The 19,117-nt window shown below is 38.8% G+C and overlaps 1 protein-coding gene across 1 annotated transcript in view; it reads left to right on the top strand.

The window, feature by feature from the left end:
- The first annotated feature begins 7,755 nt into the window (after window positions 1–7,755).
- The window catches only part of Syt14 (synaptotagmin 14), a 151,736-nt gene continuing 140,374 nt past the window's right edge, over window positions 7,756–19,117 (top strand). The window contains exons 1-2 of the mRNA XM_052200935.1: window positions 7,756–7,858; window positions 16,243–16,290. Of these exons, the coding sequence (XP_052056895.1) occupies window positions 7,846–7,858; window positions 16,243–16,290 (61 nt within the window). The 5' untranslated portion in view covers window positions 7,756–7,845. The remainder of the gene's footprint in view (window positions 7,859–16,242; window positions 16,291–19,117) is intronic.

Below are 19,117 nucleotides of genomic sequence, written 5' to 3'. Positions count from 1 at the left end.
CCCTAAATAACCCTTGGCAGCCTGTCTGAATACTGCCCTGCCATTTATATTGCTTTATGGCTATATGGTAGAATACAGCATGCATTAACCACGATGACACGTTTGATTGTCTTCTTGACTAGATCAGGAACCAACTAAGACACACACTTCTAGATGTGTCTGTGAGGGCGTTTCCAAGAAGAACAATGCAGTGGGGAAGAGCTTCTCTTCGAAGATGCAGTTCCTCTCAAAGGGGGTCCAGAGGTCGAGTGCAACCGTCTTTACTGCTGCCATCTTCAGCATCAGGCTCCAGTGTCTCTGGCCTTCCAATGTGAACTAAATACCAACTCTCCAGGAACTTTCCAAGCTTTTGGCACCAGGCTGGGCCTGCTGAGGCAGCCAGTTTTGTGAGCTGAGCAGCTATTGGCTTCTCAGCTTCAATAATGCACAGATAGCAACTGTTGGACTGAGTACCCAGCTCCTATCACATAAGCCAACTTAATAAATCCTCTTCTATCTATCTATCTATCTATCTATCTATCTATCTATCTATCTCTATCTATCTATCACCTATATTTTGTCTATCATCTATCTATCCATTCATCTATAGATAAATTTATACATATTCTTTTTGTTTTTCTAGAGAACCTTGACTAATATACTATTTATATGTGGATTTTTCATTTTAATTATGCAAAACTAAATTAAATGTTTTACTTGTTTTAGCTACATTTCAAGTATTCATTCACACATGGCTCTTAGCTATTACAAGAACAGAATAGTTTCATTGTTGCAGGTAATTCTTTTGGGTGTCTCTGCTCTAAGAGAACCTCTTTGAAGTGTGCTGAAAGTTCTCGGAAGAGTTGTGCTGGCATGGATGTCCAGAAGAGTACCGTTAGTCACTGTTTCAGTCACTTTTCTATGCGACAACTTCTTTCTGGCAACTCTCTTCTCCCTTACAGATTTCAACAATATGGGTCACATGGGGTTGCTAAATGCGACCTACTGGCTCTGGTGCTGTGCACTTAATGCCCAGCTTAGTGGGACTATCTTGGGAGGTTCTGGGAACTTCAGACATGAGACTTAGTTGGAGAAAGTCGGTAACTGGAAGCAGGTCCTGAATGCCACTTTGTCCCTGGCCCCTTTCTGTCTTTGTCTTTTCTTGTGTATCACAAGTAGAAAACCTCCTCACCACGAAGTTCTGGAACCAAGCAACGGTGGGCTGAAACCTCTGAATTCTTGACACAAAATAAAACTGTATTCTCTTGTTTCTATCAGATATTTTGTTCACAGCGATTAAAAATAATTGCATAACACAGGTGTAACATCTATTCTCGCCCTTCCATGATCGTGGGGGCACTGCTCTGAAATATCAAATGAATTTATATTTGGTCTCTTGACTAGTCTGAACAGGGCATCCCACTTAAGTTGAAAAAAAGACTCCTCACTTTGGAGGAATTTATGGTCTTGGGACCAAGAAAGTTGTCTAAACTTATATGTGGTAAAGCTTTCAATTTCTCAAGGCCCTTTTCAGCCACAGAACAGCCATCAGTGTATCAAGCAACAGGCAAACGACAGGCAGACAGAAGTCAGGATTTGAGTCAGGAAGCTCTAACCATGTCATTCGGGCTTTCAAGTCTCGCTGACCTGAGGCTCAGCCTTATTTCTGTTCTTACATATTTTAAGTTAACTTTCCTTTTTTTTTTTTTTAAAGCTTGTTAAATTGGAGTTATTCTCATTCACAACCAAACAATAGCAAACAATGCACAATTAATTTGAGACAAAGTATTCTGCTAAAGCATATGACTCAGCTCAGATGTATTGATAAGGCTCTGACAATTATTTACATTTCTATTTACATTAATTTACATTAATTTAAAAAAATTAATATAGAGTGGTAATATTTTGCAAAGTTGAATTTGTTGCCTTTTAACTTTATGAAACAGAAAAAAGACAATGCTATTAGAGTAAATAATTTAGATTATAACTGCTTCCATGATATTATAATCCAAGAAATAAAGGAGTTACTAGCTTTTACTGGGTTTTTCACTAAGCTTTTACACACATCTTCTCAGAAAGCTAAAACTGCTAAAAAGCTCAGTTTAGAAATGTTTCCCCCAGGGCTGGAGAGATGGCATAGTGCAGTAATTCTCAACCTGTGGATCACAACCCCTTTTGGAGGGCCGAAAGACCCTTTCACAGAGGCCTCCTAATTCTATTGGAAAACACAGGCAGTTACACTACAATTTATAACAGTAGCAAAATTATACTTATGGAGTAGCAATGAAAATAATTTTATGGTTGAGGTTCGCCAGTGAGGAATTGTATTAAAGGGCTGCAGCGATTAGGGAGGCTGAGACCTACTGGCTTGGTGATTAAGAACACTTGCTGCTGTTCGAGAGGATCAGAGCTTGAATCTCAGCACCCAAATTAAGCAACTCATAACTGTCTTAACTCTAGCTTGAGGGGACCATGGTGCCTTTGGCCTCTGAGATTACCTGCATTCACATAATCATACCCAGACACAGACACACATTCTCATACATAATTAAGAATAAAATATAAAGCCGGGCAGTGGTGGTGCATGCTTTTAATCCTAGCACTTGGAGGCAGAGGCAGAGGCAGGTGGATTTTTGAGTTTGAGGCCAGCCTAGTCTACAGGGTGAGTTCTAGGACAGCCAGGGCTACACAGAGAAACTTTGTCTCGATAAAAAAATAAAAATAAAATAAAAGTAAAATTTGAAAAGTCTCCCTCATGAAAAACTTCAAAAGCACCAAATAGTGTCTTTGATATGAATTGCATCTTTTCACATGAGTTTTTATGTTATCACATGTCTTTACTTCTATATGTGTAATTTACAGATTTTTTGGCTTCTATTGAATAATTTATATAAACAGAGTTTCCAGCTTAAAACTAGGTTGTTTCTTAACTTGGTTGGGAACCTTTGCAATTTGGAATATATTTTCTTTCTTTCTTTTTATTCGATATATTTTTTATTTACATTTCAAATGATTTCCCCTTTCCTGGCTCCCTACTCCCCAAAAGTCCTATAAGCCCTCTTCCATCCCCCTGTTCCCCCATCCAACCCTTCTCACTATCTTGTTATGGTATTGCCCAACACTGCTGCACTGAGCCTTTCCAGAACCAGGGACCACTCCTCCATTCTTCTTGGATATCATTTGATATGTGGATTATGTCTTGGATATTCCAAGTTTCTAGGCTAATATCCGCTTATCAGTGAGTGAATACCATGATTGATCTTTTGAGACTGGGTTACCTCACTTAGTATGATGTTCTCCAGCTCCATTCATTTGTCTAAGAATTTCATGAATTCATTGTTTCTAATGGCTGAATAGTACTCCATTGTGTATATATACCACATTTTTTTGTATCCATTCCTTCCTTGAGGGACATCTGGGTTCTTTCCATCTTCTGGCTATTATAAATAGGGCTGCTATGAACATAGTGGAGCATGTAACCTTATTACATGCTGGGGAATCCTCTGGGTATATGCCCAGGAGTGGTATAGCAGGATCCTCTGGAAGTGACGTGCCCAGTTTTCGGAGGAACCTCCAGACTGATTTCCAGAGTGGTTGTACCAATTTGCAACCCCACCAGGAGTGGAGGAGTGTTCCTCTTTCTCCACAACCTTGCCAACATCTGCTGTCTCCTGAGATTTTAATCTTAGCCATTCTGACTGGTGTGAGGTGTCATCTCAGGGTTGTTTTGATTTGCATGGAATATATTTTCTTATCAAGATTCTGTGGCTGTGGACAGTGGTGATTTATCCGAGCACACAGAGCTACCACTAATGTGGGTTGATCTTTTGTCACTTCCATTTGACCTGGTGTACCCACAGGTTTCAGCTTTAATGTTTATTTTTTTCTGCCAATGTTTTAGAATGTATCAATGTTTCAATGTATCACTGTGTGATAAAACTTTATGGTGTTATTGGAAGTGTAACACTATTATTTTTAAATGTTTTCATAGAGAGGATAATTTGAAAATTGTACTATAAGAACATATTTCTATTTCAGAATTATAAGAAAATAAATTATTTTTCTTTTCAATCTTAATTTCTATTTCCACAACACATGATGAGAAATTCAGATAACTATGTGAGGGATATGTTTGAAACTAATTTTTTTACAACTAATTCATTATGAAAAAAGCAAAGGATTAAAAATATAAAAGCTACTAAGCAGCCCCAATGCATTAAATATATAGTGTCAATATCGTGGAGGTACACAGTCAAGATAAAAAACAACTATTCTTTTTAGGCAAGATCTATAATAAAATGTAAAGCTTATAATTAAAAACAAGTTGATAGTTTTTGGAATTAGGACTGTTGAACCAGTCACATACTTTAAAAAAGTAAACGAAGAAGCTAAGTGAAGCAACTCGTTTTAAGTGGCTGTGTCCTAGTCTGCTGTGCTATAGCCAGACTGGTTAATTTATGAAGAACATGGGTTAATTGGGCTCTTGGGTTGTGAGGATTGTTATGTCTGGTGAGGGCCTTGTGTTATCACGTTGTGGGACAGTGTGTGAGAGTAATCATCTTGTGACTTGGGAAAGAAGGTGGAAAAGGAGTCCTATCAGTTTAAAATCACACAGCCTTAGGCTAACCTGTGGTAGCTACTTCCAGTTGGCTGGAGCTAAACTGGTCCCTTTATGAAGGCTACACCTTTTGGTCCAACACCTTTTAAAGGTCCCAATCACACAATACCATTGTGTCAGCAATTGTATTTTCAACTGATTTTTGTGAGGACAATGCCTATCCAAACAATTGCAGCTCTTAAACTCAGAAGTTGTATGAAATGCTGGGCAGAAGTTGAGGTAATACATATGGCAGTTTCTAATATCCAGCTCAGATTTTTATTTTAACAAAAGGTAATGTTGGTAGAGGGGGTTATGAATTTTAACCTAGGGGGAGTTGTTATTAGTACTTTGGCCAAAGTTCTAAGTTTGAAGCTCAAGTTTAACACACAGACACACACACACACACTTTCTGAGAAAATGATAGTGAACTAACCTGGTTTATGCAGATTCATATAACGTGGTCATGTATGCAGATACCTGTGCAACTGATGATTCCTGAAATGTTTTGCTTTTTTTTTTGTTTGTTTTTTGTTTTTTGGATTTGGCTTTTTCGAGTCAGGGTTTTTCTGTATAGCCATTGCTGTCCTGGAACTCACTCTGTAGACCAGGCTGGCCTCGAACTCAGAGATCTGCCTGCTTCTGGCTCCCAGAGTGCTGGGATTACAGGCGTGCGCTACCACTGCCTGTCTTATATTTTGCTTTTAATATGAAATTCTTGAAAGTTTCAACAGTTGGAGCCAGCTAGAAACCACAAAGCAAGAGCTGTGGTTTTAGATTTAATGTTCTGAGGTTCAAGTTTGTTTTAAGTACAGCCTCCCAGAGAAAATGTTATTAATTAAAACTGTTGTATCTGTATCCTAAGCATATTGATGGTACTCTGAGAGGGGGGTGGGGAGAGAGAGAGAGAGAGAGAGAGAGAGAGAGAGAGAGAGAGAGAGCACGAAAGAGAGAGAATGAGAGAGGATGAGAGAGGGAGCACGAAAGAGAGAGAATGAGAGAGGATGAGAGAGAGGGAGGGAGAGAGAATGAGAGAGAGCTTTTAGACTAACCTATAAGTATTTTATCAGAACAGTTATTTAATTTGATACTTCAATAACAATTCCTGTTTGTAGACAGATGTTTTGGTGTGTGTATGTTTCTGTACATGTGTGTGTGCTCATGTGTGGATAGGTGCATGCATATGTGTCTGTAAGATAGATACACTGAGTGTTTTTCCTCAGTCACTCACTTCTTTACCGATTTATTTTATGTCTATGCGTGCCTGGTGCCCATGGAGGCTGGAAGAGGATGTCAGATCCCCGAGAATTGGAGTTACAACAGTTGTGAGCTCCCACGTGGATGCTAGGAGCTGAACCCAGGTTCTCTGTAAAAACAGCAAGTGCTCTTCACTGCTGGGACATTTCTCCAGTCTCACCCATCCCCCTCTTTATTGAGACAGGCTTCTCATTGATCTTCGAAATCATCAATTATTCTATACTGACTTACCAATGAACTTCAAGGATCTCCCTATCTCTGTTCTCCAGAGCTAGAATAACACACATGCTACTTAAAAAAAAAAAAGGGTGTTGTGGATTGAGCACAAGTTTTCACGATTGTGCAACAAACACTTTATCAACGGATCCATCTCCTCTACCCCTGCAGCGAACTCTCAGCATGATGCCTAGATCAATAACTCACTGGACTAATCAAAACATTAAAGAATAGGGTCAGGAAATGTCTCAGAAGGTAAAGATGTTTGCTACCAAGCCTTACTGACAACCTGAGTTTGATCCCTGGACTGCATATGGCAATGAGAACAAACTTCTACAAACTGTCCTTTAACCTTCACATGAAGGTCCTGCCCCAATAAATAAGCAAATATAAAAAAATGTTAAAGAATTAATGCCTATAGAGAACCAATTGACTGAGGGAGAAGTTATATAAAAGCAAGGAAAGACAGTTTCTGCTCTAGATTACAGTCCAACCTCACTTACATAATAAGTGGAAAATAGTTTCTACTTTGTATCTGTCCCTAATATAGCCACCTGTTCTAGGAGTGACCATCTTCCAACACACGGGAGAATAGCTAAGCCCCTATCCCTTCAGGCTTCATCATCCTGGCCTTTAAAGTACTCAATGAAGTGGGAGGTCAGACAAATAGTGGAGAGGGCCCGATTAGGCAGCTAGTTGTTGTTTGCTGGGGGCTGGCTTTTGGGTATTCACATGCTCAAGGGCTTGCAAATGATCCAGCATTGTAGGGGAATACCAGGACAGAGAAAAGGGAGGGGGAAAGATAGGAGAATGGATGGAGAGAAGAGGACTTATGGGACATATGGGAGGGGGAGACTGGGAAAGGGGAAAGTTTTTGGAATGTAAACAAAGACTATAGAAAAAAAAAACCGGGTAGGTGACATGCATTTCAGGCCCTTTGTCTAGATGTCTGTGCAACACCAACAATTGTGTAGTTTCAAATGTGTGCTTGCAATGTAGAGACAAATGGGGAATTTGTACTTCCAAGGGGGGCACCAGGCTCCAATAGAGTTGAGTCTCACTAGAAATGAGGCTGAAGAGAGAGAGTGAAGGAAGGGGAGACAGAGACCGTCCTTAGGATCCCTCTTTCTGGTATGCTGTGCCAAGAAGCGGTCTCTATTGTCTCTACTGCTCTACCTGCTGGCTGAAATCTTAGGTGAGTGCTCAGGCAAACTGAAGAGACCTTAGCTAAGAGGGAATCTGGCATCTATTGGGTGCAGAGACCTGTCCGTGGTCCTGACCGCCTGTCCAGCTGCTCTGGAAGCCTGATGGAGGCTGGCTGCTGAGGCAACGAGCTGCTCTCTAGCTTGCATCTGTTTGGAATGCCCGCCTGAGACCCTGCACCGGCTGGGGGCAGGATGGGGCGAAGTGGGGCGTGGCCTGTAAGAGGCGGGAGTGGCGGGTCAGGGTGGTAGGCGGGGTTGTGGGTATTTCGGGGGCGGGACCTGAGGAGGCAGGTGGGAATGGGTTAAGTAGAGGTTGTGGGCCAAATTGTAGTTGTTGCGAGGGGCGGGGCCTAGAGGGGCCAGGGGCGGGGCGGTGTCACGTGCCGACGGTGCGCGCCTGTAGAAGGTTCCGCTTCCTGCGCCGCTAGCTCTGGAGCTCCGACCCCACCCCGCCGCCCCGCCCTGGCTCTTGGAGGCCCAGCTGCCCGGCCCCGGGGCGTTCCCGCCCCTCTCGCCAAGGGCTTAAGAGCAAGCTCGTGCGCTAATCCCCGCTTTCCCTGTGTGGTTGGTGCAGTCCATGGCGAGCACATCATGGCGATCGAAGGTAAGTGGAAGCCCAGCGCTGCGCGGAGAAGACGCCCCGCGGGCGAGCACAGGGCCCAGGAGGCCGAGGTGCGGGTTGCGGGTCCGGACTGTAAGGGAAGCTGATGCGGGACACTGGCCTAGGCGCGGCGTGCGGCCCTCTCGAGCACTGGCCTACGCTCTGTAGGAGCTGAGATACTGAGTGAGATGCTCAGGGACTAAGGCGCTGAGGTACTTAGACGCCAGGTCGCTAAGTCGCTGAGGTGAATGAGACGCCGAGGAGACTCAGGTACTTAGAGGCGCTGAGGTTCAGAGACACTGTGGAGATTCAAACGTATAAGGCGCAGAGGTGCTGAGTCTCTGAGGTGAAAGAGGCGCTGAGGTGCTGAGGCACTGAGGAGACTCAGGTACTAAGGCGCTGAGGTGCTGAGGTGAATGAGGCACTGAGGAGACTCAGGTACTAAGGCGCTGAGGTGCTGAGGTGAATGAGGCTCTGAGGTATTGAGATGCGCAGAGCTGTTCGGCGGCGGGAGGCTGCCCTTGTGGCCGGCATGGGACAGGCGGACCCGCTCAGCCCGCTGCTCCTGCTGGGCTCTCTAGGCAGAAGATATCCACGCTATCCCCTTCTGTTGACGGGCATCGGGGCCAGGACATCTTCGTGAGGCCCTCTCATCTGACCCTCAAAATTGTTTTTCTCCGGGGAGAGGCAATTTATGCCTCTTTATGACAAACGCGCCCAGAAGAGTGGCTACAGAAATGTTTCACAAGTAGCTTAATTCGAATTGGATAAGGTGAGTGGTACCGATGTGTATTTTTCTCTTATTCTGAGAACATGGGGCTGGAGTGGAGTGTAATTTGCCTTACTTTTAAGGAGGATATTGTACAGTTAGTATCACACAGGTGTGATGCACAGAGCATCTTGTTTCCCATCTTAGATGAGCTCAGTACAAGAAAAGGGTTTCCAAAACTTCCCTGTGTAACCTACCTGTACAGGGTACCTGTAGCTGAATCATTACTTGCCTATATTTAATGTTTTCTCCCTCGCACAGCAATTCCCTTAGGTGACTGGGCTCTGGTAGTATACACGCCTGGGGGCTTCTTTAGGATCCAGCCAGCAAACTCAGTGTTTCATGTTTACTTCATTTTAGAGATTAAGTATGGGACACATTGATATGATCTCAAGTACCTGCTTTTGCTAAGATGATGGAGAATAAAATCTACCTGTAATCGCTGATGTTCGGAACAGCATGTTCAACCCTTATTCTTCCCAGTACCGTTTTATTAGAGCTGGAATTAGGGAGTGAAATTCACTGATTTAACACAGAATGCTTTATTTTGTCAAAACTTTATGGAAGGATTTCTTGTAAAATCATACAAATATAATTTTACACAGAACATGAAGGATTAACCCAGATAGGATTCAAATATGATCTCATAATTTGTAATTTCTTATTGTCCGATTTTTCTTTAGGCATACATACCTTCTTCTGGCAGTTAAATGTTAGAGCATTTTGCTCTGTGTTTTGTATCTTTAAATAATAGGATTTTCTAAAGATTCTCTGTATATTTTTTGTTTTGTTGTGTTTTAGTTTTGATGCTGGAGATTGATAGCATGATACATGCCAGAAAGTACCACTGAGTTATACCCCCAGCTTATTATTATACCTATAGATTTGTTTAAGGTGTTCAAGATACAAATATCAACACTTAGGCCTTCTCTGGTTTGCCAAGGAAACTGTAGTTAATACATTTCAAATAAAGGTATCAAGTTAAGTCAATGCTTCTTAGCACTTACTAAAATAGATTCTGTTTATACATATCATCTCTAATTTCCTCACCTTTGAGTAGAATCTTAATTACTCAGTGTGGTAATATCGTAAGACCTGCTTGGTAGTCATACCTCTAACTGATAAAAGATGACATAGTTACTTAGTAGAAATAATTTATATCCAGTTCATTCACCTGTTAATTCAATGAACATTTGTTGTATATCAGGTATAGACAATGCTCGCTTCCTTTGTATAAAAACATTCAGTGGTGATGACTTCAAAATTAATTTTGAGATAATAAATGTTATACCCTTAAGGTCTTTATATTTGGGATGAAGTTCTGTATTGTCAAGTCTGCTGTTTAGCACCTTTGGACTAACCCATCCTATCCTAGTTTTCCTTTCTGAAGCAATAATTAAAATACACTCGTGTGTGTGTGTGTGTGTGTGTGTGTGTGTGTGTGTGTGTGTGTGTGTGTAAGATCTCTTCCATTTGAAGACAACAACCATATCCTCCTTTACTTTAAAATTTGAAATATAGTGCCGGGCAATTTTAATTCCACTTGCATATTGAAACTTTTATAACCTTATTTTACTGGTGCATAATTCTATGAATGTAGCTTAATATTAGAATGACCTTTTTCTGTAACTTCTTGTGGGTTCAAATGAGATTGTATTCAACCAAAAACTATGCACTGTTTTACTTGTTTTACTTGGATTACTCACTCTTTAGTTGTGTCTGCAGTCCTTTGCAAAACTAATTGTGTTGTGAATTGAGAATAGGTCTTTTTTTAGCAGTTTGGCATGTTTTTAGTAGCTTTGTTCAATGATTCCTTCCTTCCTTCCTTCCTTCCTTCCTTCCTTCCTTCCTTCCTTCCTTCCTTCTTTCCTTCCTTCCTTCCTTCTTTCCCTCTTTCCTTCTTTCCTGTTTCTCAAGACAAGATTTCTTTGTGTAATAGCCCTGGCTGTCCTGGAACTCACTTTGTAGACTAGGCTGTCCTCAAACTCATAGAAATCCACCTTTTTGTTTCCTGACCTCTGGGGTCAAAAGTGTGGGCCATCACCTCCTAGCTTCAGTTACATTTTTAAGAAGTAGGTAGATATCCTCACTTGGGTATACTATAGCAATCTAAATGTATACCTTATAACATTCAGAATGATCTTAAGTTGTCTCCTAGTCTACAAATCTATCTTTCATACTTCTCATATTATCCTATTTTGTGCAAATTCACTGGTTGAGTGGCATTTAATATTAGCTGGATAGTCAAGTTAGAAGTTCAGATATTAGCTCCATTTTATAGTTCACTAAGTTCTTTTATCTGCTTCTCGAATATTTTGTTTAGTGTTTACACTTCTGCTCATACACTTAAGAAAGGATTTTTCTTTTCTAGTTTTTTAACTACCTTTATCTCCCAAATTCATATTTTTGAGATTATGCACCCCCCACATAAAGAGTAATATTTAAGTTAAACCTAATAAATTGGAACCTTTGATTTATTATTTTTAGAAGGAAGAAAATAATAATAATAATAATAATAATATAGCAAGTTTTTATTTATTAACAAACTTCTAAGACAAACAAACTTCTCAGATCCATATATATATTCAGAACAATTTTTTATTTTCTAGACTTCAGGACCCAGACTTTATATTCAAAATAGTATTTTGAATTCATCATAAGATAAATATTAATGAAATAATAAATTTTTTTATTGTAGTTTTATACAGTAATGCATATTTACAGTTTTAAAAAATTGATCTGGTGTCATCAAAACAGAAAGATTTTTTTTTTTTAGTTAACTAGAAAATTCAATTAAGTGGTAATTTTTGTGAGCATATACTTATTGGAATTCATTGTGTGTGTTAGTAACTTTCTAATAGTCAGAAAATAAAACTTAAATTTGAAGAGTAGTTCAGTAGCTGGAACAGTGAATTAACTTGCCAGTAAATTTTATTTATTTATGTATTTATTTTTGGCTTTTTTCAAGACAGGGTTTCTCTGTATAGCCCTGGCTGACCTGGAACTCACTCTGTAGACCAGGCTGGCCTCGAACTCAGAAATCCACCTGCCTCTGTCTCCCGAATGCTAGGATTAAAGGCGTGTGCCACCACCACCCGGCTCAGTAAATTTAATTTTATAAGGTAAATTTATATTTAGAAAAATTATTGATTAAATGTGCAGGAATTTGTGTGGGCCAAATAAGATAATGTGTTGAGCAAGCTTTTGTTTCTACATTTTTTTAATTAGTATGTGGGTGTGTGGAAGAGAGGAAAGGGGGGAGAGGGAGAAAGAACATACTCCTGGGGCTAGAGGACACGAGGGTATGGGTTCTTTCCTTCTACTGTAGACTCCAGTGACTGGACTCAACTTGCCAGGCTTATATTGTAAATGAGCCATCTTGTTTGGCTGACAAGCTAGTGCTGTACCAATAGACATGGTTGTTCTGTGTGACGCTGTGGCAATGATGAGTATAGGTCCCAAGTTCAGGCAGGGGGCCAAATGCAGAAAGGACTTGACTGTTGAGATTGTTTTAATTTTACTATAATTATACAATTATATAGTACCAATGCCAATTTAGGAGGGTAACCTAGATGTCTGGAGGCCTAATGGGTTTCCTTTTTCTTTTCTTTTCTTTCTTTCTTTCTTTCTTTTTTTTAAAAAAAAGAGAAAGAAAAGGACAGCGTGTGTCCTTGAAGAAGCTAACATTTATTTTGGAATATTTACACAAGCAGGTTTTTGAAAGTCAATGAAAACAGGGCCCAAAGAAGAGAAAGAAACCATTCAAGAGTCTTCTGTTTCCTAGGCCTAAACTCTGACTTTCTCTTTTGAACTTTATGCTTTTTGGTATTCACTGTGGACAGCTCATCATAATATTGGATTTCAGTCATAGACATCCACTTCTCCCTCTTATGACTATCACAGACACACCCTCTGTGCTATGGTATCCTCTCTCCTATTAGTTGTGGACTTGGTTTTGGAATTTTTCAAAATTGCCATTGATCTACCTCCAGCAGGCCTTCCCATTTAGTAGAGTGACCATGTAAAACTATTTTCTGTTCTGGAGTTATTAATATTACTGCATTATAGTAACTACATTTTATTAACCATACCTTTTATATTTACAAACACAGACTTGTAAAGACCATAATAGATGGTGCTGACTTTAGAATTAAAGCCTAACTCTACTCAGAAAGTGTGTTCATTTATAACACTGCTTTCAAAATTAGGGACCCAAACTAGCATGAGTGAATGGCTTAAACTGGGGATTAATCTAAAAATACATCTAGAAGTTAGAGTCTAAATAGGTTAAGGTGATTCGGGGCAGTTGACAGCATAAACAGGAAATGTTTAAAGTTTTTCCTAATGTACAGTAAGTAGCAGAATCTGCAGAAGAATTTAAAGATTGTGACCACTTTCATGGATAAACATGGGAAAAGAATCTCTAGATGAAATGAAATGTAAGACTTTTAGTTTTTCCGTGTCTGACCATGAAGAAATCAGTGAAGTTTATATGTGGAGGTGATGAAGTGAATTTTAAGAAGAACTCTTACAAGAACTAAATCATGGGTTTTAATTCTATCTTTGATGCCTGAATGTACTTTGATGGTGCATTTTCCCTTCCATAAACATGTAGGAAAGTAATATGTTATGATTTTCCTCCCTGTCTCAAAAATATCCTAGTTATATAGTAGGCACATTCACAATTGTGTGTCCATTCATATACAAACACATGAAGATACACAATCACAGCACATGTGTGCCCCACCCTCCTGTTTTTTTATCTTACTTTTGCCACTGTAGAGGACAGTGCCATATTTGTCTTATTCTTAAATGGAATTGCCTGAGGGGACTGAGACTGATAACTGAAGTGTCATCCTGTATGTACCAATTTCATGTTGCTAAGATGATTATCTCAAGATCAGTGCTCATATTACCTCCAAATACAGTTTTTATGAAGTTGACTTTATTTAAACTACTTTAAAGCACTCAAAAGCAATTTCAAAATTTTCTTATTTTTGAATAAGTGAAAACATTCATTTTAACTTTATTTTTGGTTTTGTTTTTTGTTTTTTGAGAGAGAGGTTTCTTTGTGTAAACCTGGCTATCTTGGAACTAGCTCTGTAGACCAGGCTGGACTCAAACTCACAGGGATCCACCTGCCACTGCTTCCCAGCCACCCCTATCTGCCTCATTCTAACTTCTTAATTAACTTTATTATTAAGTGCAGTGTTTGATTTTTTTTTTAACACTAACTAGCAATCTTGAGAAACTTTAACCACTAGAGTTTTACTTTATTTGTACTATAAAATAATGAGATAGCTATGTTTGTTTTCAAGTTCTAGTCTTTTATGTTAGTTGTGTGATTTTAAAAATTAGTACTTTGACAGATTGGAAGTTACAAGCTAACTAAGTTTAAGATGTAGTAATTATTTAACTAGCTTTTGAAACTGAAGTTCTTTTATTTAATATAGGTTAAATGAATACTTACCAAAGGGCAGATGAGAGATAGCTCACTGGGTAAGGCTTCTTGCTGCCATACCTTATGACCTGAGTTCAATTTCCAGAACTCACATGGTGGAATGAGAGCACACACGCCCGCACATTATCTTCTAACTTTCATATATGCACTATGGCAAAATGCTTGTTCAGGGACACAATACACAAACCCAATAAATAAGTAAATATATAAAAAAACAATATTTATATTTTTGAAAAAGATAGTTTTTCTTGTCATTCCTGGGGTTTTGTTTGTTTCTTTTTGTTACTACTAAGCATTGTAAAAACTGCTGTTAGGATTAGAGGCATTAAATAAAATAACCAATTTATATTGATTATATGGAGAGTTTAGTTTTAAGGATTTATTTTATTTATTTTGAAATAATGTGGAGAGAGAATGAGAGAGAGTAAGCATATGTGTGTGTGTATGTGTGTGTATGTGTGTGTGTGTGTGTGTGTGTGTGTGTGTGTGAATTTGAATGTATTTGTCCACAAAGGCCAGAAGAGGCTATCAGGTCGCCTGGAATTCCAGTTAAAGGTACTTATGATATACCAGACGTGGGTCCCAGGAACTGAACTTTGGTCTTCTACAAGAACAGAATGTAATTTTGCCTGCTGAGGCATCTCTTCAACCCAAGATAATCTTGCTTTTTAATGATAGATGTCAAAAAGTGCGATCTGGTTCTATGAGTAAAATATGTAACTCAAACTTATGTTATAATTGTTACATTTAGAGAATGTGCTTTAAGCACTGTATAGAAGAAACAGTTCAAGTATTCTATGAGAACCTCATAGACCTCAATATAAATTATGGTTATTGTTATCATTTGATTTTTCTAGTATCTTGAAAATAGTCCACTAAAATTGAGTGAATTTTCACTTGTTTGACTAATGTCTTTTCAATTTTAAAAGATATATTTACTAGTATATTTCTCTCATTACTGTTTTCACCACATATTCTACAGTTGCAAATATCAAAGTAATCTTTATAGAGTCTATACCATGCCATTGTATATGGATACCACAAAGTTGCAGCATTTGTCATTATCTTGGCAGATATATCCAACAATTTTTCTTGGTATATAACCAGGAGAAGGGCATGCACGTGTGTATTAAAAAAACATACTTAAAAAGGCCTATAGCAATATTAATACAAACCTAAACTCAAGGCAATCCAAATGTTTATGAACTGAAGTTTATGTATGTATACATATACACAGACTTGTGTGCATACTTATGTGTATTTAAACACAGTGGAATTTTGTATAGCAGTGAAAGTGAATGAATCACAATTAGTACAGTATACAAGTAATAATCACAAATGTACTGGAACTAGTAAGACTCAAAAGTGTCCATTCAGCAATTCCCTTTGTATACTATAAGCAGATGAAGCAGCCTTACTGCCAGAACTCAGGAGAGTTCATCTTTTGTAGATTTGGCAGTGCTTTTGAAGATGAGTAGATTCAGAATTGGTGGCTAACTGCTATGTCTGGCCTTGGTTTGCTGTAACTCAGGTGCATGTGTTGTGGTAACTGATTGCATAGGGCTTTAGAGATGTGTATACTTTCCTGTATTTGTGTTTTCCTGACCACTAAGTAGAGGTGTGAAAAATGAGATTAGGAAGAACACGGAGCTGTAATATTATTATATCTTGTTGTCTATTACATTTGTCTTCTTAGAAATTTGTAATAGTGGGTAGCTGAGGATGGGGAAGGGCCACACTTCCCTTTATAGCTTATATAATATAACTGATGCTTGTAGAGTTGATGTTTGAAGTAACTGACTGCGTACGTTAGGGCTCAGGAACAAAGTGTGTCCTCCTCCCTTACTGTGCTTCTTTCCAGGTAATGGGAAGGGCACACAGGAAATGATGATATAGTTTTCTCCTCTCCTTCCCAACCAGACTATCCTACTGAATAAAGGAAGCGTCTTTATTCCAAATACTATAAAGCCTTCATTTTTGGAGTATTAAGGAAAATTCAGTCTGTCGTATTTAGTTCCACTAGCCTTCAACAAAATAATTAGGGAGCTTTTTTCTAAGATTATTTTTAGATGACTGTTTAGCATGATTCTCTGTAATAGTCAAGTTGAGGCCATTTTATGCATTTTTTTGTTGCTAATAAACTTTTTTTTTTAATAGGCGGAGAGAGAACCTGTGGAGTACATGAACTTATCTGTATTAGAAAAGGTAGGCCAATCCTCTACATGGATATTTAAATAAAAAATTAGTGCTTCGTAGGATATAGTAAAATTTAGTATGATAATTTGGATATATAAGGCATATAATTTAACAGATATCAACTCTTATCTGTATATTATAAACTTGAGCATACTCTGAATCCATGATGCTTATTATGTAGCTTCTGAGGGTTACATATTTCATTTTGATGGACTAATAAAGTCTGGTTTCTATCTTTTAAAATTTTTTTTTTTGGTATGAGTAGGCAGAGAACAGAGGGTTTGATTTCTGTTCCCTTTCAGAATCTGGATGCTGGGTGCTTTGGGTCTATAATTGGCTTCTGTTCTGTTACTGTACCCCACCAGAGAGATATGAGCAATTGGTTGAAATTGAAATTGGGAATATTTACAAAGATCACACAACCCCATTACATCAGCAACTGCCTGTGTTTCCTTCGAAGGAACTGCCTGGTAGCTAGGTGGCTCAACAAGATGGTCCAGGTGTTAGTGGGAGGCAAGGGGTCAGGTGTTCTCTAGGTTTTAGGGAACCTTGGGGGCATCCCAGTTCATTAGGAGCAGTCATAGATCTGAGCCCTCCCTCATTTCCTGACTGCTCTTGCTTGTGTCTCACTCAGCAAGGAACATTTCTTTCCTCTCTTTAACTGAGCTGGCCCTCCTGAGTTTGGCCAGAAGCCCAAAGCCCACCCTGACCTTTCACCTTGAGGAGGTTGGAACAGTGTCTGTGACACATGAGATGATTGACATGCCAGTGAAATGTCAGTTACTTTGATTTTTGACAGCTCTGGAAAATCCTTAGCTACTTTGGAATTAAAAAAAAAAATTTTTTTAAAAACCTTCTTGGGTGAATACATGTGATTATCTCTGATGTGGTTATTGCTAACTAGTTTGTGGGTCACTGCCTGTAGTTGGTGTCATTTAAAGACAATCTTCTTTCTTTATTAACATGTAGGTTATTATGTCTTTCCTCTGCTACTGGAAAGTCAGAAACTGAAGTCAGTTTTCTTGATTTGTGCATCTTCTTCAAAATGGGGTAGAGCAAAATTGTATATTTTTATGCAAATATTTTACTCTTGTGTTACATTTTATTTTTGTGTATTAAATTATTTTAATACTATTGAGAGTTTTAAATAATTTTATAGATGTTATCCCACTAAAATTTTTGAAAGCTTATTTGATGGGGCAGCAAAAGATGCTATACAGATCATTTGGAATTACCCTTGATTATAGCACAAAGGCTAAGAAGCAATTCAGTTGGAATCAAAAGCAATTGAAGCAGTAGTCAGGTAAAGAAGGATTCAAGCCACGACTATAGAGACAGCTAGAAGGAAGTGAGTGGAGCATAGAGGCTCTGTAAGAACACTAGGGAAAGGCTATCCGGATAGGTGGTGATCTTAATAGACCACTTAACTTGCTGAATGGTCTTCCTCTTAGCTAGGTTAGTGTGCAGAGTCTTGCTCACATCACTCTGTCTTAAACTAGCCTTCCCCTTCTCTTTGTGCTGTGCAATCTTCATTCTGTTCTTATTTATATGGTCTCAGGTAGCTCAGGAGAGACCTTGAACTTACAATGCAGCTCAGAGTGGCCTTGAATTTATAATGTAGCAAAGAAAGATTCTGAACTCCTGATCTACCTCCACTGGTCAAGAGTTAGGATTACAGGTGTGTGTTGGTGCCATGACTGATTTTATGGATTACTGGGGATTGAACCCAGGGCTTCATGTGTATTAAACAAGTACCCTACTGCTGAGGTACCTTCTTAGCTCAGTGAACATTTAAAACAATTATTCACATTGTAGTTACTTCTTAAGAAATATTTAGACATGTATCTATTTCCTCAGCATTTAATAGTATTCTATTCTAAATGTTTCATAATTGTTTAAACATTAAAGACTGAAGGCTAACACTTCTTTATTTTAAGCTAGACTTAAATAGACAATAACATATGAAGGTTATATAAAGGAGAAACATTGTAATCAGTGCCAGTTCTTCTTATGAAATTACACCAAATCAACCTTTACCTTTTGTTTATTGTAGCAGGTGCTATATATCTCACACCGGCCTTCAGCTTACTGGGTGTCTGCCGTGGTGGCCCAGTAAAGTCTGTAAAAATGATATTTTACAGACAGAGACGAAAAAAGAAATGTCTCCTGGGAATAACGGAACTCTCTATAAATTTAGAAGCAGAAATCTCACCTGGCAATTTGCTATATTCTACTTCCTAGCTATTTGAGATGGGCCTGTAATTCTCAAGTAGCAGTTTGCCCTGACTTCCTCCTTTTCTCTCTTCATGGGGATTCCTATGGCCTGGCTGATAATCTCGGTCTTTGAAGTAGATTCACTAACTGCCAAACTCCCTTTTAAGAATGCAATGCTTTGCCTCATAGTTGTTTACATAATTACAACCTTCCAACCACATGCAGGTTTTTATGGCTGTGTGTATGTGTATGAGGATGTCTCTGGCACTCTGGTACTGAAAGCATTGATTAAGTCAAGAAGTTTTGTTTTACAAGGTAGAAGGCTAAATGTTAGATAAGGATTTCTCACAAGAACTTGTTAAGACCCAGGTGGTATAAGAAACTTCAAACTCTTTAAAGGTTTACTGTAAACTATGAGTGACTGTATTCTAATTAAGAAGTTTGATGGCACCTGTAAATTGATCTTCTGTATCTGTTACTTGAGAAACTTTGTACCTGATTGATTTTGCTTTTACTTGTACCAAATGGCTATGATAATTGTGCCTGCCTCACTGGCTACATCTTTTGAAATGGTAATACCAACTCTTTGTGTATATAAAAATTCTTGCCTTAGAGCTCCAAA

Source organism: Apodemus sylvaticus, chromosome 12 (genome assembly GCF_947179515.1).
Source record: "Apodemus sylvaticus chromosome 12, mApoSyl1.1, whole genome shotgun sequence".
Taxonomy (NCBI): Eukaryota; Metazoa; Chordata; class Mammalia; order Rodentia; family Muridae; genus Apodemus; species Apodemus sylvaticus.
Note: the sequence above shows the minus strand (reverse complement) of the source record. Positions and strands in the feature narration are given on the sequence as shown.